The sequence below is a fragment of the Zerene cesonia genome, chromosome 10, assembly GCF_012273895.1.
Source record: "Zerene cesonia ecotype Mississippi chromosome 10, Zerene_cesonia_1.1, whole genome shotgun sequence".
Classification (NCBI taxonomy): Eukaryota; Metazoa; Arthropoda; class Insecta; order Lepidoptera; family Pieridae; genus Zerene; species Zerene cesonia.
Genome location: NC_052111.1, coordinates 8,413,866 through 8,434,597, shown reverse-complemented (window position 1 = coordinate 8,434,597; position 20,732 = coordinate 8,413,866). Strand labels below are relative to the sequence as shown.

General features: G+C 32.9%; 6 protein-coding genes across 9 annotated transcripts in view; 3 read left to right on the top strand and 3 right to left on the bottom strand.

Annotated features, from left to right (window-relative positions):
* Nucleotides 1-65: 65 nt before the first annotated feature.
* On the top strand, nt 66-3,039 carry LOC119829489 (2-(3-amino-3-carboxypropyl)histidine synthase subunit 2). The gene is made up of 6 exons (XM_038352015.1): nt 66-309; nt 394-506; nt 738-955; nt 1,201-1,410; nt 2,062-2,321; nt 2,530-3,039. The coding sequence occupies exons 1-6, from the start codon at nt 166-168 to the stop codon at nt 2,959-2,961; spliced, it is 1,377 nt and encodes a 458-aa protein (XP_038207943.1). The 5' UTR covers nt 66-165; the 3' UTR covers nt 2,962-3,039.
* On the bottom strand, nt 2,958-5,273 carry LOC119829491 (coiled-coil domain-containing protein 124). 3 transcript variants are annotated; one of them, XM_038352016.1, is made up of 5 exons: nt 5,112-5,273; nt 4,835-5,018; nt 4,402-4,581; nt 3,818-3,924; nt 2,958-3,387 (listed from the first exon to the last, which is right to left on the bottom strand). In XM_038352016.1, the coding sequence occupies exons 2-5, from the start codon at nt 4,991-4,993 to the stop codon at nt 3,204-3,206; spliced, it is 630 nt and encodes a 209-aa protein (XP_038207944.1). In that variant the 5' UTR covers nt 4,994-5,018; nt 5,112-5,273; the 3' UTR covers nt 2,958-3,203. The 3 variants fall into 3 exon arrangements, with proteins under 3 accessions (XP_038207944.1, XP_038207945.1, XP_038207946.1); XM_038352017.1 differs by having other exon boundaries at nt 4,835-5,019; nt 5,123-5,265; XM_038352018.1 differs by having other exon boundaries at nt 5,195-5,214.
* A 342-nt stretch (nt 5,274-5,615) lies between these two features.
* On the top strand, nt 5,616-7,616 carry LOC119829610 (proline-rich protein PRCC). 2 transcript variants are annotated; one of them, XM_038352210.1, is made up of 6 exons: nt 5,616-5,904; nt 5,985-6,181; nt 6,262-6,315; nt 6,393-6,860; nt 7,095-7,310; nt 7,487-7,616. In XM_038352210.1, the coding sequence occupies exons 1-6, from the start codon at nt 5,799-5,801 to the stop codon at nt 7,571-7,573; spliced, it is 1,128 nt and encodes a 375-aa protein (XP_038208138.1). In that variant the 5' UTR covers nt 5,616-5,798; the 3' UTR covers nt 7,574-7,616. The 2 variants fall into 2 exon arrangements, with proteins under 2 accessions (XP_038208138.1, XP_038208137.1); XM_038352209.1 differs by having other exon boundaries at nt 5,618-5,904; nt 6,390-6,860.
* Nucleotides 7,617-7,620: 4 nt separating this feature from the next.
* LOC119829611 (28S ribosomal protein S11, mitochondrial) lies at nt 7,621-8,991 on the bottom strand. The gene is made up of 4 exons (XM_038352211.1): nt 8,701-8,991; nt 8,383-8,614; nt 8,222-8,287; nt 7,621-7,785 (listed from the first exon to the last, which is right to left on the bottom strand). Exons 1-4 carry the CDS (start codon nt 8,868-8,870, stop codon nt 7,678-7,680), a joined length of 576 nt encoding a protein of 191 aa, XP_038208139.1. The 5' UTR covers nt 8,871-8,991; the 3' UTR covers nt 7,621-7,677.
* Nucleotides 8,992-9,283: 292 nt separating this feature from the next.
* LOC119829731 (unconventional prefoldin RPB5 interactor-like protein) lies at nt 9,284-11,349 on the bottom strand. The gene is made up of 4 exons (XM_038352381.1): nt 11,189-11,349; nt 10,875-11,118; nt 10,143-10,773; nt 9,284-9,955 (listed from the first exon to the last, which is right to left on the bottom strand). The coding sequence occupies exons 1-4, from the start codon at nt 11,216-11,218 to the stop codon at nt 9,514-9,516; spliced, it is 1,347 nt and encodes a 448-aa protein (XP_038208309.1). The 5' UTR covers nt 11,219-11,349; the 3' UTR covers nt 9,284-9,513.
* Nucleotides 11,350-11,622: 273 nt separating this feature from the next.
* Nucleotides 11,623-20,732, top strand: part of LOC119829629 (neuroblastoma-amplified sequence-like) — a 24,125-nt gene continuing 15,015 nt past the window's right edge. The window contains exons 1-19 of the mRNA XM_038352240.1: nt 11,623-11,800; nt 11,889-11,986; nt 12,084-12,217; nt 12,505-12,638; nt 13,138-13,232; nt 13,722-13,899; nt 14,114-14,269; nt 14,834-15,058; nt 15,510-15,614; nt 15,873-15,959; nt 16,678-16,872; nt 17,036-17,161; nt 17,445-17,568; nt 17,743-17,882; nt 18,018-18,331; nt 18,759-19,068; nt 19,497-19,652; nt 19,767-19,903; nt 20,288-20,482. Coding sequence (XP_038208168.1) covers nt 11,729-11,800; nt 11,889-11,986; nt 12,084-12,217; nt 12,505-12,638; nt 13,138-13,232; nt 13,722-13,899; nt 14,114-14,269; nt 14,834-15,058; nt 15,510-15,614; nt 15,873-15,959; nt 16,678-16,872; nt 17,036-17,161; nt 17,445-17,568; nt 17,743-17,882; nt 18,018-18,331; nt 18,759-19,068; nt 19,497-19,652; nt 19,767-19,903; nt 20,288-20,482 — 2,981 coding nt within the window. The 5' untranslated portion in view covers nt 11,623-11,728. The remainder of the gene's footprint in view (nt 11,801-11,888; nt 11,987-12,083; nt 12,218-12,504; nt 12,639-13,137; nt 13,233-13,721; nt 13,900-14,113; nt 14,270-14,833; nt 15,059-15,509; nt 15,615-15,872; nt 15,960-16,677; nt 16,873-17,035; nt 17,162-17,444; nt 17,569-17,742; nt 17,883-18,017; nt 18,332-18,758; nt 19,069-19,496; nt 19,653-19,766; nt 19,904-20,287; nt 20,483-20,732) is intronic.

The window sequence follows — 20,732 nt, the reverse complement described above, 5'->3', positions numbered from 1 at the left end:
TATCTTCATTCACAGATTGCTGTCAAACTATAAAATTATAAATGTCAGGTGCAACTCTAGAGTCTAGTCAGATCTGTCAAAAATCAGATGTCTCAAAACACATCAATGTTTTTAGCAAATTTTAAATAAAACATCAATTGAATTTCATTATCGAAAGTATTTATCATGTCTAATTTTACTACCGACGCTCAATTGTGTATAGAGCGAGAGTTAGAGCTCCCAAACATCAATCATAATTTTACACACATAAATGGACAATTCCACATTGGTGATACTTGCAAATGGATTAATGAGCATAATTACACTAAGGTAATGACTACATTAAATTAATGAGGTATAAGTAATGTTTTATTGACTTGGTTTCATCAAAATTGATAAAACATTGTACTTCAGGTGTGCTTACAATTTCCCGATGAATTACTTGGATTAAGCGCTAGCATTTGTAAGGAATTGAAAAAAGAAACAAATGCTGACCTGTACATATTGGGTGATACGTCATATGCAAGGTATTATTATTATTTTTTTCATGTCATAGCAGGCAACCGAGCTTTGGTTCCCCTGATCAATGATGGTGTAGTGCCTCTGTGAATACGCTGCCCGCTTTTATGGGGTAAAAGGATTTTACGGATAGGGTTGACAACTGTAAAGAAGGACCATTGACTGGAAAGGAAAAGGATATAAGTAATTTCAGCAGATATATGAAGATCTTTTATATTCATGCTAATGTATTGTTTCAGTTGTTGCATAGATGCTGTTGCTGCAATGCATGTACAAAGTGATGCCATAATACACTATGGGCACACATGCTTCAGTAAAACCAACATTCCAGTGTATTTAGTGCTGAATGAGGTCCCATTGGATGCTGCCAAAACATTAAATACTCTGAAAGATATCAGCTTAGACACACAAACTGAACTGTGCCTTTTCTATGATTGTAGTTATGAACATTTAAAAGGTAATTTACTAAAATTTCTTAAGAATGTAATATATAAAATTTTAACAAAAATTTGTTCATATTTTTCCCACAAATAATTATAATACTAATAATTACTAATAATACTTTATTTCCAAATTTTTTACCTTGCCTTTATGTGAGCTACAATGATACAAATGATAAATATAGAAGCTTTTCTTCTAAATCCACATTTAGTTGTTGTTATAATAAAAAATCTAATATTATGGAAATGTTATTGATTTCAGATAACCTTGCTGAACATTGGTTCCATCTCTACCCAAAGGGATACATAGCTTATATAGATTTAAAAACAATATCAAAGTATACTTTTTTTGGAAGAGTTGTTAGAAACAAGGACAATATAGAATTTTCTAGTGATATTCTAAAGGATTCTAGTTGCATCTATATTGGTTCCCGAGGACAGACATTCTTTAATATCTCTGTATCAATACCAGGTATGTTTATTTAATCTAAAAAACATTAGATTCATCTATGGAGCTACCTACAATATAACACTTGATAAATGTTACACACCTTTTCATGTTTGTGGTTAAAAGAAATAAACAAAAATATATACTGTTAAGTAGAAATAGAGCAAAAAATGTGCTTGAATTTTCTTTTAATAATAGCATTTGTAATAAAGCAATGAATAAGTAAATAAAACAAGGAGCACTATAGTAAATTATGACTAATATACTTTCATGCATTGTATGTGGTAGTTGAGCACGCTTCGGCACGAATTGAGCCAGCTTGCACCGGGGAAGTACCACACCCCCACAGAAGACCGGCTTGAAATAGCATTCTGTTGTGTTTCGTTCGGTGAATGGGGGAGCCGGAGGCCCATATCCTTTTCCTTACCCTTCCCAGTCCTTTCCTTTATTCCTCTTGCCAATCCTTCCTTAATCCTTTCCCAAAAGTCGGCAATCCATTTGTAGAGGCGTAAGGTTTGCAATGGACCTTATGCCTCTATAAATGTTTATGGGCGGCGGTAACGCTTACCATCAGGCGACCCACCAGCTCCATTGCCGACTGTGACATAAAAAAAAAAAAAAAAAAATGCATACTGTCTGTATCTGTTCAACTCATTTCAATATTATTTATCTTAGCTCAAAAGTGGTATATACTGGACCCAACAACAAATCAAATTGACATTGCAAATGAGACAGCCTGGTTCAAGAGACGGAGGCATTTGATTGAGAAATGCAAAGATGCCAATGTGGTTGGCATCCTGATATGCAAACTAGCTGGAGATGAGACTAAAGATATAATTTCTAGAATGAAACAGCTGTGTAAAGCAAATGGAAAGAAAAGCTACATTGTGTCTGTTGGAAAACCAAATGTAGCAAAACTGGCTAACTTTCCAGAGGTAGACTTTTAAACATTTACATTTACTTAGAAAACTTAAATGTACTTTGGATATTTAATTAAAGTATCGTAGTGTCAAATTGAAGTCAAAATATTTAATTAAAGATTATGTAAATTCAATTTAGCACTTCGATGTTACATATGTATGTATTGGAAAAGTATATCTAAAAACTTAAATATTCTGTAACTTAATAAATGAATTGTTTCAGATTGACATTTATGTTATGATTGCATGTCCAGAAAACAATCTTTACAACTCTCGCGACTTCTACAAACCTATTGTCTATCCATATGAGTTGGAAGTAGCACTCAATACAAATAGAGACCCATATTTCACAACCCATGTAACAGATTATGACCTATTACTTCCGGGAAGAAAACATTACTGTGACATAAATGAAGTGGTTGAAGGTACAGATGTAAGTCTTATCACTGGAAAAATAAGGGAAAACAAACTCACAACTGCCACTGGCAGTAATGAATTGGCGGAAAAACAGAATTGGGAACTCGAAAGCATTGGACAAAATCTGCAGAATAGATCTTGGAAGGGCCTTGAACAAAAATTGGGTAAAACTGAAGTGAAAACAGTTGAACAGGGCCGTAAAGGAATTCCTCTACAATACAATAATGAACCAGAGTGATTTCAAAAACATTTATTTTTATTTACAATGTTGTACAAAGAAATGTTTTACAATAAATTATATCTTTTCTATTTTTTATTAGTGCTTTTATGATTGACACTGAATTTTTGGAGGAAAAAAAAATATCATGCATAACCTACAGAAAAACATTTTCAACCATAGACACAGTTAAACTTCTTTTTCTCCATCAGCAACTCTGACTCAGGTCTGTTAGCTTCCATATTTGAGAATTCTGAAAACATTTAAACCTTTTGATTGAGTGGATTTTGAGGGGATTTCAACCATTCCTTCCTCAGCATTTGCTTCAGCTGAGATAGCCTTAGAGAAGGATTCTCTGCCTTGAGTCTGGGTAGATTAATCTCTTCAAATGCTGTATAGGCTGCTTTCAATCTCTTTTCGGGGTGTTTATCTATATCCACCTTATCACTGTAAATAAATTTTTTATTCATACAATAAATGATAAAAATAACAATTAATGTATTTTTCTGTACAAAAATTGATATGATTGAATTGTTAAAAAATATAATTGATTTTTATTGAATTGACATAGGACTTAATAGTCCAAGAAAAAAATTGTTTTAATAGAACAATACCATGTCCTCCATTGTGTTAGCTTTATTTGCAATAATAACTTACTTACTAGCTTTTCACCCCGAGTTTTACACACGGTTCCAGACTTCCAGAATTTATTTATATCATTTAGGTTCAACAATAGGTACAGAATAAAAATGTCCTTTCTTTCATTTAAAATTATCTTTGTATCAAATTTCATCCAAAATCTCTTGAGTAGCTTTAGCATGCAGGCATAACAAACAAGCTTACATACATGTTTATAATATTAGTAAAGAAAATATACCTCAATATTGAAATAGCTTCATCCACAGATTGAGCCAATTCCCCATCAATTTGTAGCCTGTTCAGATTTTCTTCAAGCAGAGGCTCCTCCACAACAACTTTTGCAGGCTGAAAGTAGAAGTCATAATTGTGTGTGTTTAAGAAATACAACACATTTACATTTAATCCACAATGGAGATATAAAAAATAAATATATCATAAATAGATCAGTGCTTAGGTTCATCACTTACTTATTCCAAGGACAAAACTGAAGTGAAAACATTTGAACAGGGGCGTAAAGGAATTACTCATATGATATACAAATACTCATCATCCCAAAGAGTTATGAAACTATTCTTAGCTACTTTATCTGACAGTTATAAGTAGTACATCAAAAAGCATTCAGTTAAGTATGTTATTGTTCACAATGAGAAAATGTGGTAACCCTAAGTCCATTAAAAAACATACTTAGAATTGAACATTCCACTGTTTATCTCTTATTAATTTCCCCAGATATTAACATTAAGGGAATAAAGAAGGAAACAAATACAATAAAATTTGGATCCCTGCACTATCATGAAATGATGATTATTAAACAATTATTACCAATGGTTTCTCAGGTTCAGCTTTTATAGTCTTCTCTTTCATTTGAGTGATTTGTGCCCGTGTTATCTTTGGTGGAGGTGGAATAGCTTTGCCTTTTATAGATTCCATCTCTTTCTCCAAAAGTGCTTTCGCCTCAGCTTTCTTTTGAAGCTGTTCTAGGCGTTTCTTCTCTTGTTCTTCCTAGAACAAAGTGTATCACATCTAGAGTGTTTAATAATGTTTTCTTGAATACAATGCTCTGATATAAAAAAGTATTTCTTTAAGTTGAATTTGACAAAATCTAATCGAAAACTAAGTTAACCATCTGTCACTTTATTCATAATAAAATTGTTGTATATAAGAATATCAATAATTCTAAATAACTTTATGAGCACATATTTAACATGCATTGTATTAACTAAAGTATTAACAAAAAAACAACATCTTTAGCTACCTTTTTCTGCTGCTTTTTCTTCAATTTGTCGTCATTGTCATCCCATTCAGCATCCTCAATCATCTTTTTTAATTTTTGGTCCTTTTCTTGTTTCGCATTTTCTTTCCGTTGTCGAGCAGCGACTGCTTTACTATTTTCACCAGCAAACTTCTTTGGCATTTTGGTTATTTGAACCTCTTCTTAGCTAAAAAAAGAGAGATATTCGTGGTGCGCAGTCAAATTTAATACCAAAGATACTGAATTAGTAGAAAATGGTTAAGTTTAATTTTTGACTCACCAAAATTTTACAAAATTTTGTATTTGTTTTAGTTAATAATCTATTGGTTTAGGTAATGAGCGTAAAAACAAATATTTCGCCACCTTCCAGCTGTTTCTTCTATTTGACATTGACAATCAGAGGATGATCCATCTTCTTGAACCGCACAAAATTGACTCAAAAATCTAATAATGACATACAGACAGAGAACTTATCTTTTAAACTTTACTATCGTGTACTATATATTGTACATAATATGTTATTTAAAAAGTTACAAGACAATTTTCAATAGTTAATACAAACCCAACCAAATAGTAATATTAAAAAAAAACACAATAACTGATTTTTAATAAGGTATTAAAAATATAGGTAGTTGAAAGGTGATTAACCTCGCACGCCTAAGTACCTGAGTGCGGTCTTAGATTTAGAATAATTTTCAAAAAGTACCAAAATTTAGTACCTACACTTATCATACTGTGTTGTAAATCTAAAAATTAAAATTACTCTGGAATCTGGATACAATGTTTGACATTATACTGACGTTTGTTTCCCATCAATTCATTTTATTTTGTAAATACTGAATGTGATAATTCTTACTTAGATTATTAGTTAAATAGTGGTGAATCTATGAAGAAAGACATTATAAATAAATGTATTCTTATGTGTCAACGTAACATACATATTTTTAATTTATAAAAATACCAAAATATGGCCTTGGTTGCTTACGATAATAGTGATGGAAGTGATTATGAAGATGATGAAAATGAGACCCACGTTATTACTCCTGCTACATCTTTAAACCAAGCTTTGCAAGGTTAAATATATGTAAACATTATTTATTACATTATTTTATTTCTTAAACTTAGATTTCGAATAATAATATTTCTTTTGTAGGTTTACCACCCAAAATATCCAACGTTGTTGATCAAAAAGATCCCGACGATGACCAGAGTCTCTTTATTGAACTACCAAAACCTACCAATCAAAAAACATTAGTTAAGGAAGAGGATGATGAATTTCTTCATAAAAAGGCAACAATAAGTGAAGTTGCAAAACCCAAGTCAAGAATTACCGTACCCTCTTTGAATGATGTTAGTATATTGATTTGATAAGTAAATAATATTAGAAAAAAAGACAGTTTGAAAATATAACTTATACCATATTTTTTCAGTTTAAAGATGTTGAAGATACAGTTCCAAGTGTGAGACCAAAACCTACAAATGGGGTAAGTGGAAGTATCCTTACTAACATTAAATATATTTTTTTGTTCCCTATTTTATATAAAAAACTTTGTTACAGAAGAAGTCAGGTCTCCTCAGTATATTGCCACAGCCTAAAAATGGTACAAGTATATCAACCAAAATGTTAGTTCCACAGTCAGTTTCTAATAAACCACAGACAGCATCAGTTAAGAAAAAAGGTCCACTGCCATCTCCAATGAAAAAAGCTAAAGTGGAAACAAAGAATTTATTATTAGCTGACTATTCTGATGATAGTGATGAAGACATACAAAATGACTTTTTCTCTATTCATAAGGCGGTGGAATTGCCCCCTGCTGACACACCCTTGGACATTGACATTGTCAGTTCCGAAGTAGAGTCATCAAGTCAAAAGGAACCAAGAAGTATTGAATCTTATTTCAAAAAGGAAGAACATGTGGAGTTGGAGCCAGATTTTGTAGAACCTGAATATGATGTTAACCCTGATGCTTATCAAAGTGTAGATGACAGTAATGATACAAATAATGAAGCTGTCCTAGATGAAGAAGCTGTAAGTATCATATCATATAATAAATGTATCAATAATGACCACAAATAGTTACATGGTAAACACTATTTATATTATATGATATTTAGATATATGTTATTTGGGTAAACTCAATTGGACTAATTTCTCTTGGTGGCTCATAGTTCATACTATTTATTACTAATATGTTTTTCTTACATTTATCTCAAAATATCAAACATCTATCTCTAATATAAACCAATTCATAATTTTTTTAAGATATTAAAATTGTGTGGCACAAGAGGAAAGCGCAAACGTGAAGAGATTCAAATAGTTGATGTGAATCAACAAGAAGTTCTTAAGGATGCAAGGGAAATGCTGCTCAGAGGTCTGATGGATGATACAACAAAAAGGCAATCGCACAGTAAGAAACGTGGCAATGAACCAACCAGTCAGCAAAAGCGAAAGCACCAGATAACATATTTGGCACATCAAGTAAGTTAAATCAAGTTTGTGTAAAAGAAGAATGTAGTATTTGTAAATTTCGTATAGTTTTGATAAAATTCAGTAGAAAATTATTTATTTTCCATTGTATTTCTAGTTACTCAGTCAAGGAAATTTATGACAGTTATTTATTTATTTGAAAAGTTATCTACATTTTTAATTTACAGGCTAAAGCAAATGAGGCTGAACTTCAGAACCAATGGGCGAACAACAGGATGACAAAGAGACAGACACAATCAAAATATGGTTTTTAAGTAGGTAATAACATATTTGTAAAAATAAATGTATAAAGAAAACAATATTTGTTTTTATTTACTAAATATATTCCTAGATATTTATAAGAAAAAAAAAATCTGTTTTATAGTCTTCTAGCTTTTCTTGGTCTTGGAGGGTTCCATGAAACATGTGTAGCATCAGTCACAGATACAACTTCTAAACCAGCCATTGTTAACCCTTTCACAGCAGACTGGAAGATTATAATATATTTTTAAAGTGTAAATGTCATACAGGTGATTTTAAATAAACAGACTTTCTAAAATAATGAATGAAATATTTTAGTCATTTCATAAGTAATGTCGAAAAAAAACATTTTAAATCTAATACAAACATCAATGTCTCATTTTATATAACTATACACCTTTTATTTATATGACAGTGGGCAACTGAGAGGGTGGTTAGCTCGATAGTAAGCGATAACCACTGCCCATAAACATTTGCAGATGTGGTGCCTCTGTGAATGTTCCTTTTTTTTAGGGGTAAGAGAAAAGGATTGTCAACTGGATAGAAGGAATGAGAAAAAGGAAATGGACCTCTGGCTCGCCCCTTCATACAAAACACAGTAGCATACTACTGTGTCACAGTAAATAATAGTGAATATTATGGATGACATATCATATACTCACCAGTCTACCCGGTCCAAGCCCTTGTACTCTCACTCTTATGGTTCTAAATCCTTTATCAATAGCTCTCTGCAAAAATTTATTATATTACAACTTCTGTAAAAACATTTTAAGAATTTCTTACATTATATTTTAAAACTTAGCAATATTAAAAAAAATCTCACGTTGGCAATGGCTATAGCCGTTGTTTGTGCAGCTATATTTGTTCCTTTTTTCGTGTTTTTAAAACCTTCCATACCACACGACCTAATAAGTTTGACTGTGCCATCAGCACTAGTTATCGTGAATATAGTGTTGTTATGTGACACTCTGATATTGCAGATTGGCAGATCTTTGTATAATATTCCATTATGTAACTCATTGTCTGATTCCAATGTAGGAAATAAATTCCTTTTCCTAAAAACAATATAAAGGTTATTCCAAAGCACAACAAAATAATATTCATACGTATATTGATTTAAAGTATTAAGATTTTTGCTTACTGTTTCAACACAGCATCTAAATCTACGATCTTTTCGCCTTGAACTCCTTCATCATCAGCTGGAATTCGTTTGTGATCAAATCTTTCCGTAGCTAAGGGAGCCGCAGTTTGAAACGACCGGACGGCGCTACCAACTGAGAGGCGTAAGCTATTTCTTATAACATTAAACATTTTAGGAGCATTAAAACTCCAAATAACTTATAAAACAAAAATTATTTAAGTAACAATGAACTGTTTTTATAAATTAGACAGAATAACCTATAAAAATATTTATATCAGCTGTGAACCACAGACTACAGACTACAGAGTATGATACACAGATTAGTAATTAGTAACGAGTTACTCCAGACAGACGATAGTAAAAAGACAGACCATCGTTATAATAGTATGGGCAAATAAAAGTCTATTATATCTGATTATTCTCCAAACCATTTGAGGCTTAAGCACGGCTTTCACATTGCTAAATACGTACAGTAACATGTATTAAAAAAAGAAAGTAAAAACAAGCGCTAACTTAAAGCATTATAAATAATAATTAAAATTTCTGACAACTATTGATGTATGTGTTAAAAAAAAACTCATACTGATCTCTAATATACATATATTTTACATAATAACATTAATTTGAAAAGTTTGTTTGGACACACAAATCACAGGAACTGCTAGACCAATTTCAAATCTTAATTAGATATGTATGTAATTCAACAATTTCATACATGATTCCTTGAATGCTATAAGACAAATATGTATAGCGAAATTGCGAAAGACTATTAGCCATTAATTATATTTATTTAGAATTGTTGAATGCATACAATTATATTCTTTGTTGCCTTCTCTTTTTAAATAAACTGACTGGTCTTGATGGTTTATTTGATTTTTCATCACCTTCTGCTTTTTCTACAACATCTTTTACAACAATAGTTTGTCTCAATTCTTCTTCTGGTTGTGTACAACTTGTTGTTTCTGGAGCAAATGTATCTATTTCATTATTGTCATACCTAGATTTCCTTAATATAGAAGTTTTTCCATCTTTAAATGAATTAGAATATGCTTCATATATATCACTTGGTTTAGTTATACCTTTATCAGGATTGTATGGTTCTGTATTTGGTTCTACTTCTGAATGTTTAAACGTCAGTTCTAATGTTTCACTGTTGTCTTCATCTGCAAATGAAACACTTTTCTTCAAAGATGTTGATCTTTCCTCAGATATATCATCTGTATCATCTGAATCTTCATTAAGAATATCATCTAATCTAAAAGAAAATTATTAACATTGTTAAAAAAATTGTATTATCTAGCTTTGAACATGCAACTATAATGCTTTGATAATCCTAATAAAAAAAGAGACAAAATAATATTGTCAATCATTGTAATGGCAAATCCAAGATTCATAATCAAAAACTTTGTGATTATATAAAACTCAACCCAAGTTAAACATACCTTTCCATTTCATCTTCCAACTCATCAAGTTGTTCCATTTCATCCAATTTCCCAATTAAATCTTGTTCTGTTTGACATCTAGTTCTCTCCTTATTTTTCAATTCCATTAGTTTCACTTCTAAATCATTTTGTCTGTCTATAACATGTTTTAATAAATCTAGCTTTTCTGTTTTTGTACCTACAATACTACTTGTATTACTTTCAACATTTCTATTAACATTTTTATTTGTCTTCCCGCTTTGTTCAGTTTGGTTTAAAACTTGTGGAAATGAGATGGATTCTTCATCTTTAACTATGAAAGATTCATTACCATCTGAATCTGAGTCATTTCTGTTTGTCATGCTCCTATACTCATTTTCCAATTCTTCCTGTAATTCCAATTCCTCTAATCTGTTCCACAATTCCTCATCTGTCATTTCACTTTGAATCTTCTCTTTTTTCTTTGCCTCACTCTGATTATACTGCCTTACTCTCTCTCTGTGCTTCTCCCTCCATAATCTATCTTCGTCCTCAGAACAAGTCTCTATGATGTCTTGTCCAGGATGATCATGTACATTACTTTTATTAAATGTTAACTGATTTTCCAAATATTCTTTTTCCTTCATATATAGATCCACTTTTGCCTGAGCATCTGTGAAATGATTTGTAAAAATATAACTTAGTTATTTAGACGTTTTAAACTTTTTTCCAATTATTAAAATTATTATATTTTTTAATCACATTTTTAAGTACCTTTTATTCTATGTAGTCGTAATATTTCCGCTTGTTTTATTGAGCATTTTGTAAAATAATCAGCTCCAAGTGCAACTGTTACTTCATTTGTATGTTTAAGAGCACCTCGAAACAGTATTTTATTACCGATGGGCACTAAAACAGGCACTTTTAATTTATCACTAAACGTACTAAAATCCAGGGACTTAAGGTTAACCAAATAATCTTGCCAAAATGTTAAATTTCGTTCATTTTCTGCTAAACTCTGAAATACAAACAAGGAGTTATAACCTTTTAAAATTATCAATAGTCAATCAATTATTATTAGCACATACTTGCTTGAATACATTATCAAGAAAATTCATGGTTAAACCGATTTTTTATGAAAAAAATTATATACGATACATAGAATAAATTTGGAAAATATCTAAATTTTGTTTTATTTAGATTTTATGCCGTCATGTTGACATTTTGAAGTTGAAAATAACAAAGTACGTTCTGAAATTGCTTTACTAATAACTTTGATGTTCTTTAGCATCGATTCAAATAAAAAAGTTCGAAATAACATTACTTTCATAGATTACTTGGGTACTTGTTACTTAATGTATAGTTAGTTTTATTTTCACTACATATCAAATAGGATTATTTTTACATAATTTTCAACTAGGAGGACTAGACTGTACATTTTCTGACTGCTTTCACGGATTTGCCAATATTTTGCCAACAGAGTTAACATTGACAGCTCTATCAGAGTGAGAGTGTTGTCTGATCGCAGTCAGACTCAGATGTCAGATGGCTCATTAATGAAAACATACGTATTATTTCTGTTTTGTGAACAAAAACACAGAAAAACTTAATTGAAGCCTATTGCCAAAATGACCGAGAAGAATTCTATCCTGCATGAACTATATGTTTTCTCCGAATGGAAGCCAGAACCAGAGTATTTAGTAAGTAATATGGCATATTATTGATTTTTTACGTTGTCTTGTTTTTTTGCAATAAATTCGTAATGCAATTTAATATTTTGTATTTCAGCAAAAACCTGACAATATATTTCCTGAAAATATATCGGCTCTATGGAAATGGCTCAAATTTTTTGGTCCCAAAAAGAGTCTTTTAGATAGTGTTACTGCGTAAGTTATGAAAATAAATTTTTGCAATATAATATATCTAAAAAAATGAAAGCAATATCGGTCATTTAAACATTCACGTCTAAAAATATGCTTACAGACACACAGAAAAACAACAGAAATGGCATATTGCTTTGGGAGATGAAGGAAAAGTAGTGGCAGTATTAACTGATAATATATTGGAGATTAGAACCAAGCGCTCAGACTATGCAACAATTGCAGCAAGAACTACAGGTAAATATTTTATATACCCATATAGCAATATAAACTCTTCATTAAAATATGTTATAATTTTATCAGAAAAAGATTTCTTATATTGGAAAAACCTAAAACTGAAACTAAACTTTTCTTTGTAACTAACAAAGTTTAAATTATCTCATTGGAAATTAATTTGATAGAGTTCTGAATTATGATTATTGTTATTTGTACCAGAAATAGGTAGAATGGTCTTGATTTTTTTTTCATGTATATATTTTGTTACCTATTAGGTCATCTAAGAGATTTTAAATGTATTATGTCAGTTTCCAGAGATCCATATGCTCAATGGAGGAAAGTTGTTTGGACCCCAGACTGTTCATTCTTGGTGATTGCATATGGCAATGGTGTTGTTAGCTTCTTTGATCTCACTGCTTCAAATCTATTCAACATTCCAATTGTGAGTAAAATGAAATCATGTTATTTCACACTTATACATCACACTATTAACATAAACACTAAGTATAATAATCACACTAATATTATAAACACTAAATACTAATATTGTAAATGTGAAACTTAACTTTTGTTTGTTTTGGATGTTTGTCGATCAATCTCGTTGAAATTACTAAACAAAAGAGAACTTTTGATGAAATTTGATATAAGAATAGGGTATGAGCTGAGTTGTGTGTTGGGATCCTTTTTTTACCGATTAAATGCTTCCTTGGGATAAAACAAGAATCCTGATATCCAGGCGGAACCAGGTTGAGCGTCTAGTTTGTTTGATAAATTAATCTGTTGCATATTTAAAAATCAGCTTTATTGGTAAATAACACACAAAAATTTATATTTCAACACAAGCAACACATAAAAATGTATATTTAGTATTTATCAAATTCAATTTTAAAATTAATCTCTTAATATTTAATGTTTTGAAGTTTATATATATGTATTCATAGGATTGTTCTCGGCCTGGGGGCTTGGAGTGCACAGACAACACTCATGCTGTCTCCGAAATCATATTCATGCCGCTTAGAGTAAAGGATACAAAATGGTATGTTTTGTGATATTATGCATTCTTGAATTTTTATTTTTAAATAATTTCTCATTATTAGTTTGAAGTGCTTTTATGTCAAAAACACAATTGCAATCTGTGATTTTCTGATGAACTGTATCTGAAATACAATTTACAATATAACACACCAAGTATTATACCACAGAATAATAAGTACAAGGTTATACATACAACAAAAATATTGAATAAACTGAGGGTACTTTGTAAAAAAGCACCTTGAATCCAAGTTAGCAAGCAAAGTGAGGCAATTCCAACTAAGCCATACTAGCTTAGTTCAGCCAAATGTACAGTCACTTGAAAAAAATTGTAGAAGCTATACTTGTACTAACATAAACAGAGCTTTCATATTTTCCAAGACTTATCTACAGATTTCTATCATCACCAAGCTGTAACAGTATTGGAACCTCATTTTTCTTTCGACTACATCAAGAGACATATGAACAGTACTGTATATTTATGTATACCCAGGTCATGGGAAGTACTGGTAATAACTTACGACGGCAAGTTGCGCGGCTTCCTAGTGTCGCAGACGGAGGGCTATAAGCTACATCACACTTTCCAGTTTGCTGGCGGAGTGTCGGCGGCCGCGTATTGTGGTGCCCATGGATCGTTATATGTAGCCGGTGTGCCACAGGCTGCTTATAAGGTGATATTTTAGTTTATCTATATAAAGTTAGAAATGGTTGTGAGCTATAAAAAAAATTATTTATTTTTTTTATATAATCTGTTGTCTGTAGTTGGAGTTATATTCCATTGAAGTATGGGTGTTGGTATAGACCATAATTGATATTTTTATGAAAGAAACTTTAATAAATTTTTTTACGCAATGCCTTAAATGAAATAAATATAAATTAATGCAGGAAGCAAGTTCTCCATTATGCGCGGGTCTGACAGCGTGGCGCATAATAAACGACGAGCCTTTCTATAAGTTGTCCGTGGTCTCGGATGAACTGGAAGCGAAGCTGGCCAATGAGCGTTATAAGCTCTATATACCCTTTGTTTATTCCAAGAATATGGTAGGTAATAAGGTAAATCATAGAGTAAAAGAATTATTGATATTGAGTTTTTCACATGATACAAATTTATTTGATGAAATAGCGTTCTCGTGTAAAAGTTAATTTTCTTAATAAATTTTTCCATTTATTAGGAAAAAAAACTTTTCCTTTTTCAACTCATGTTAAGTTTTTCGTCAAATGTTTCTTCGAAATAACTACTCCATATAAATGATGAATATTTATCTCACCGTAAGATTATAAACAAAGTTATACATAGTTAGTATAGTCTATCGCGAAACATTGTAAACTGTCGAAAACTTGTGAATTATCTGAAACATTTTCAATTTTTTGCATTTTCTTTCAATATTTTATCGATCCGCAAACCATAAAATTATCAATGAAATGTCAAAATTTACAATCTGTCTGATAATCATTACCGATAAAATTGTGAACCGTCCCTAATTGGCTAGATCAACTCTGTTTGTTTCCTACCTATATGCTTCAGCATGAAATGTTGCTCATCCTATACACTCCTAACCTATAAACCTACCTATAATTGAAAAGAAATTTATCTTTCCATTCTAGAACTTCATAGTTCACATGGTGCCATCACCAGACAGCAGCAAGCTCGCCTGCATCCACTGCAACGGTGATGTGTCTATATGGAGGCTGCCACTCCTCCGGGGGGAGTACCGGCACAGGCTGGGCGAACAGGAGGCGTTCGACCTGCAGAACCCACTGGTCAAGGAGCCTAGTGGCAAAGACCAGACATTGTATTACCCAGCTGATGTGGACTGGTGGAGTGATCAGGTAATCCCAGCATACTAATGCTGGGATTATTAAACTAACTATAGTTTAATAGATTGTTCTAGATCTGGACCACTGGGGTTTTTTTAATATGTTAATAGGGTTATTTTTGGTGGTTACATATGTGTTTAATTGTAAATTTATTCTGAAGTTACTTTTCTAAAAGTGAAGTAATTCTTAAAGACTTTTTAAAAAGATTGACTGTACAATTAGAAATTAAAGACTTGAACGGATTTTAAACGCGATTTATTCATTATATTATTAACCCGACGTTTGGAACACAGCGAGCGTGGTCACGGGGAGACTGAGACGGTGGTATTTAATTTCTAAACGTATAATCTCTATAAAAAAACAAAACAAAAACTCGCATAAAATGAAACACAAGAAAATACTATCTTGACTGTACAAGTTTTTTTTCATTAAATACAATATACTCAAAGAAATGTTGTTTCAGGAAATAATAGTGTCCCGATTCAGTGGAGCGGTATCAGTATGCGGAATTGAGGATATGATTAATATTTTGGGCAAGAGACCTGAGTTCTTCCAAGGTGCTCCACAGGTATACGGCGACTTTTTTATAGCTGTGTATCAGTGCAAATAATAATAAATTAATTAAATTGGACAGGGATTAAGAAAGGATTGACGAGAGGAATAAAGAAGGAGAGGAATAGAGGTTACCCTACCCACCGTAACGAAACACAGTAGCAAGCTACTATTTCACACCGATCTTCTTTGGGGAACTTCCCCGTTGCATGAATTTACATATAACTAGATTATACAATAAGGACGGGATAATATTTTGTTTCAAATTTTTTAGGTGCGATGCGCTCATGATGGAGCTTTTGTTGCCCTGGAGTGTGAGTCCAACGTGGTGCCCGCTAATAAGACCCGCAGTGATGAATCGGTAAGATTTAAATACAATTTTTTTTCTTTATTTAAGGCTTTATGCGATAATGACGCCCGAATACACGCAAAACACATAAAATATCACAAACATATGTATATATAATACAACTAAGAACTGATTCTAAATAGGAGTCGCAACAGTGCCTTAGTTGAATCCAAAAAAGTAACAAGTTGTAGGCTCCTACTGCAGTACCAAACTTAAAATACGTAATTTTCTAATAATGCATGATACGTTTATTCACGTAAAGGTAAACGTTGAAAATTAATTATATATTCGAAAAAAATATTAATTTTACAGTAGAATATATGTGTTACAATTTTCAACAATACATAGACGGATACTTTTGTCAAAAGTTATTTAACTGAATGGGTTATGAGAATGGCGTAAGAGTTTGATTTTTTAAATCATTACTGTAAAATTCTTCACCATTGCCAACTATCCTTTCCTTATCTACATCTACACTAATATTATAAAGAGGAAAACTTTGTTTGTTTGGTTGTAATGAATAGGCTCAAAAACTACTGGACCGATTTAAAAAATTCTTTCACCATACGAAAGCTACATTATCCACGAGTAACATAGACTATATATGTACCACGGGCGAAGCCGGGGCGAACAGCTAGTCTCTTAAAAGCGGACAAACGCAGAGTCTCCATTTCTACAAATGTTCGTTGGAGGTTGTGATCGCTTGGTTATTCTTTTTTTTTTTACTTAGATGGCAGTAGTTAAATCGGAAACCGAAGACGATTCAATGCTAGAAGTAGGCAAGGAGCTTTTCAAGTCTGTGCTATACGCAATTACGGATATGGAGACATTCCAGCCAAAGCCCAAGAAGATCACCATTGTGTCTCGCGTGTACAGGTTACTGGGGGTGAAAAGCACCACGCCTGAGGAGCTGTTTTCTAGAAAGGTAGATTTTCTAAAAAGTAAAATAAGAAATAAAATGGAATTTGTTTAAGCTTCTTTTATTGTTTAAATAGTTTTTCCCTAAAAGATCCCTAAAGTATGTTTGTAATGCTATTTCTGAGTGTGACCAACTTAATTAGTTAACATAATTTTTTTTTACTTTTTAGATTGAGAGCAGGAAATACTCTGAGGCCCTAACTCTCGCGGAAACATTTGGGCTAGACAGCGATCTAGTCTATCAACAACAGTGGAGGAAGAATCCGGTGTCCACTGACGCTATACAAAATTATTTGGTATATTCATTTTTTTTTCCAAAAGAATTATCTGAAATAGCTCTTAAAACTTAAAACTTAAACTTTACTGAATGACATTTTAACTACCATTATGGTTCATTGTGGTAGAAATGTTTATAAGTTTTTTAAATTCCATTTTACCCAAACTTATTTCTATGAGTTCCTGAGTTAGTTATTTAACTAATTAGTTTTAGTTACCTATATATATATATATATATATATATATATATATATATATATATATATATATCTCATTAAAATTCATACATATTCCGTTTTCCAGAGCAAAGTGTCAAAGAAGATCTGGGTGGTGCATCAGTGCGTGGATCGACTCCCGGAGAGTCTCCCCGCGGCCCGCGCTCTCCTGGACTTCGGGTTGCAGCTCACAGCCACCGATATCTTGGATGGTTTGTAGCATTAATGTCGAAGATAGACTTATCTACACGTATATGTTATTGTCAGAACCATTTTTGCCCGTGCATAGGCTTCAATAAAGTAATTCTTAAAAAGTTACATTTATTATTGTCAAAATATGTAACCTTAAATATAGCTATTGATTATTAATCTGTAATATTCCGCAGAAATAAACAAAGATTTACCAGAGGACGAATGGAAGTCACCTGATGATATCACCTTGGAAGATCTGAATGCTTATACGAGTGAACTGTTGCGTTGTAGGCATGTGATGATATTCTATAAGGAGAGACTTAACCTGTACGAGGTATAATAAATTATACACTTTTTATTTGTATTTGTGTGTAAACTTTGATTAAAAATGTGCATTATTTTTATTACTTGAAAATTCCTTAAATAAATAAAAAAAAACTTATTTGAAAATTTTTGAATTTTTTTTCAGGCTATTCTTCAATGCGAAAAGTCTACGTACATAAAAGACGAATACCATAGACTACGTAGCAACAGCATAGTTCATAGCGCGTTGGAAATTGCCAAAGAAGGTCGCATAGAGGCTCTCACTTGTCTATGGCCATATATAAAGAGTTTACCTATGCAATTGGCTGTATTGGACAAGATGCCAGAAACAGCTAACCCACTGCTGTATCAGCATTTGCTGCCAACTAAGGAGCCGATAATTTGGTTTGAAAAGAAATCGCCAATAAAAATAAAGCCCTCTGAGCATGAGCATGATTGGTGTAAGAAAGAGATTTTCAGGTAACTGAATGAATATTTCTTTTTTCTGAAGCATGTTCGGAATTAAAAAGAATTTAAAATCTGTATTAGCTCAACTAAAATAAGTTTATAAATTACATATTTTAGGATTTGTAACTGAAAAGAGTCGCGTGAAATTATATGAAGCTTTAAAAACTTAATACTTAATATTTTTTAGTACAATTCGAATTCTACTAATATTAAAAACACTAAAGTTTGTAAGAATGTACGGATATGTGTTTGTTACTCTTTCACGCAAATGCATCGGGTCTGATCCGTATGTAATTTTGGAACAGATGTAATTTATAGCTTGGATAAGCATAAAACATGCCTATTATATTATTGACATATTTTATCCGCGTACAATCAAGCTAGTATTCATTATTATTATTTGAGCCTTAAACAAAAAAAAATGTATATTTATTCCCAGACCAATCTGGAGTTCGAACTGGTCAGAGGACACAACACCCGAGTCCGAAACCACAATGTCTGAAGCGGATATCTCGGAATGGTATGAGAGACGAGCCCGCGAAATAGAAGAACGCAGTGGGCTCGCATCTCACGCACTTACGCTTATCACTATCGCCACTGTGGGGGGCGGGGCCAAGGGTTTAGACACTATAATGTTTAATTTGTTGACTCTGGACACACTTCTATATGACCTTAATGTGGAGGATGTGACGCTCGCTGAGCTGGAGAAGCTGGATGTGCTGGAAGTTTGCAAATTGTTGACCAAATTGGTGAGTGTAATGTTTAATGTTTGTGCTATGTGTATTTGAAGAATTATTCAAATATTGTATTTTCTTGCGTCTTCTTTAAAAAGGACGGACGACATGGCCTAAGGCCTTTTCCTTTTCCTCACCCATCTTTCCTTATCCCGTTTCCCTTAAAAGCGGGCAGTGAATTCGCAAGGCACTCATTCACAAACTCTGCGAATGTTCATGGGAGGTATGGATCGCTTACCGTCAGGCGAACCACCAACCAGCTCAGTTACCCGCTATGACATTAAAAAAACAAAATAAATAAATAAAAACAATACTACAACATACCTAGGTCCATGTGAAAGGAGACCGAAATGTTGTGGACAAATTCAAAAAAAGCAAAAGTTTAATTTATTTCCCATACCAATTTGCCAAGTAACGGAAACATTTAAAACACCATCTTTCAGTCGACAACGGAGACCTTTGTAGCGGATCTACGTCAGTACGTGGTGCCGTTCCTCAAGCGGCACGAGGTGCTCGTGCGCCAGGAGGGCCTGCGCCTCTCGAACCTCATCAGCTTCCTGGAGGCCATCAGTGTGGATGACCTCACACTCATATTAGTGGTAAGTGAATGTGACATATATAGATTTCTTTTTAACAACGCATGTGATATTTTCTTCGATTGCAGTGGAAGAGGTTTAATTTATATTTCTTTTTTTCTACCTCATTAATTACAGGTATTCCGCTCCAAACGCGAGTTCAACATAGACCAGAACATGCTCGTAGAGCTTGCGGAGCGGTGCGTGCTCGCTCATGCGCACACGCACCAGCTCAGCATGGCTTGCGATTTACTGCACTGTATGCTGAGAGAGACGTGAGTATTGATTTTTTATGCTCGTTTTATGAGAGAACGTATATTATTGAAATATATAGGGAAGATATTATTGTATTGATATGCAACTACCCCAAGTAAATAAATTATAGTAAAATAGTACGGATTCGAATCATAATTTCTTCAGTTACATTAGTAACAGAAAAGGGGAAATAGTGACTATATTGCAATCTGTCAAGAAACTCATCTTCTAATGCGATCTGTTAGAGATGAAGCCGAGAAAAGTATAGTAGATTACTAAGTACCATGTAGTGCATCTACTCTCAGCGGAGTGGCCAATCCATGACAAATGGAAAGGGTTTTTGTTGCCTATGTCTAAAAAATAAATTATCCGATTTGTACAATCGCAAAGTGTGTCGTTCGCAGCGACGGCACGATCTCGAACACGTGCCTGGTGCGGCGCGTGTCGGAGCTGGAGCGCATAGTGGCGGGCTGCAGCAAGCTGACGTGGCGCGGCGTGGCGGTGGCGCCGCGCGAGCTGCGCGACGTGCTGCCCGAGCGCCGCCACTGCGTGCGCCTGCTGGCGCGCCTCGCCCGCTCGCACGCCGTCGACCCGCACGTGTACGTTGGCGGATTTTGTATTTGGAACGTCGCCGTTTCCATGGGGATTGATAATATATTGATTAATAACCTATAAATATAATGAAAATTGTAATAATTATTATAATAAATCAATATCTATTTTAATCGGACAAAAACTGTGAACGGGAAATCGCGAGTACCTTCTACGATCAAATTAAAATAAAAAATATAGTTTAAAAAAACTAAAAAACACGCTTTTCAAGCACATCAAACTAAAAACTATAAAATA

What these genes read in the sequence shown, in the direction of transcription:
- LOC119829489 (XM_038352015.1), top strand. Translation starts at nt 166, where the DNA reads ATGTCTAATTTTACTACCGACGCTCAATTGTGTATAGAGCGAGAGTTA. An exon ending in TAGTTATGAACATTTAAAAG is followed by an intron (nt 956 to 1,200) that starts GTAATTTACTAA and finishes TATTGATTTCAG; the next exon opens with ATAACCTTGCTGAACATTGG. An exon ending in TATCTCTGTATCAATACCAG is followed by an intron (nt 1,411 to 2,061) that starts GTATGTTTATTT and finishes TATTTATCTTAG; the next exon opens with CTCAAAAGTGGTATATACTG.
- LOC119829491 (XM_038352016.1), bottom strand. Translation starts at nt 4,993, where the DNA reads ATGCCAAAGAAGTTTGCTGGTGAAAATAGTAAAGCAGTCGCTGCTCGA. An exon ending in AGAAAAAGCAGCAGAAAAAG is followed by an intron (nt 4,582 to 4,834) that starts GTAGCTAAAGAT and finishes ACTTTGTTCTAG; the next exon opens with GAAGAACAAGAGAAGAAACG. An exon ending in CTGAACCTGAGAAACCATTG is followed by an intron (nt 3,925 to 4,401) that starts GTAATAATTGTT and finishes TTCTACTTTCAG; the next exon opens with CCTGCAAAAGTTGTTGTGGA.
- LOC119829610 (XM_038352209.1), top strand. Translation starts at nt 5,799, where the DNA reads ATGGCCTTGGTTGCTTACGATAATAGTGATGGAAGTGATTATGAAGAT. An exon ending in CCGTACCCTCTTTGAATGAT is followed by an intron (nt 6,182 to 6,261) that starts GTTAGTATATTG and finishes ATATTTTTTCAG; the next exon opens with TTTAAAGATGTTGAAGATAC. An exon ending in CTGTCCTAGATGAAGAAGCT is followed by an intron (nt 6,861 to 7,094) that starts GTAAGTATCATA and finishes AATTTTTTTAAG; the next exon opens with ATATTAAAATTGTGTGGCAC.
- LOC119829611 (XM_038352211.1), bottom strand. Translation starts at nt 8,870, where the DNA reads ATGTTTAATGTTATAAGAAATAGCTTACGCCTCTCAGTTGGTAGCGCC. An exon ending in TTAGATGCTGTGTTGAAACA is followed by an intron (nt 8,615 to 8,700) that starts GTAAGCAAAAAT and finishes TATTGTTTTTAG; the next exon opens with GAAAAGGAATTTATTTCCTA. An exon ending in CGGCTATAGCCATTGCCAAC is followed by an intron (nt 8,288 to 8,382) that starts GTGAGATTTTTT and finishes AAATTTTTGCAG; the next exon opens with AGAGCTATTGATAAAGGATT.
- LOC119829731 (XM_038352381.1), bottom strand. Translation starts at nt 11,218, where the DNA reads ATGAATTTTCTTGATAATGTATTCAAGCAA. An exon ending in ACGACTACATAGAATAAAAG is followed by an intron (nt 10,774 to 10,874) that starts GTACTTAAAAAT and finishes ATCATTTCACAG; the next exon opens with ATGCTCAGGCAAAAGTGGAT. An exon ending in TTGGAAGATGAAATGGAAAG is followed by an intron (nt 9,956 to 10,142) that starts GTATGTTTAACT and finishes ATTTTCTTTTAG; the next exon opens with ATTAGATGATATTCTTAATG.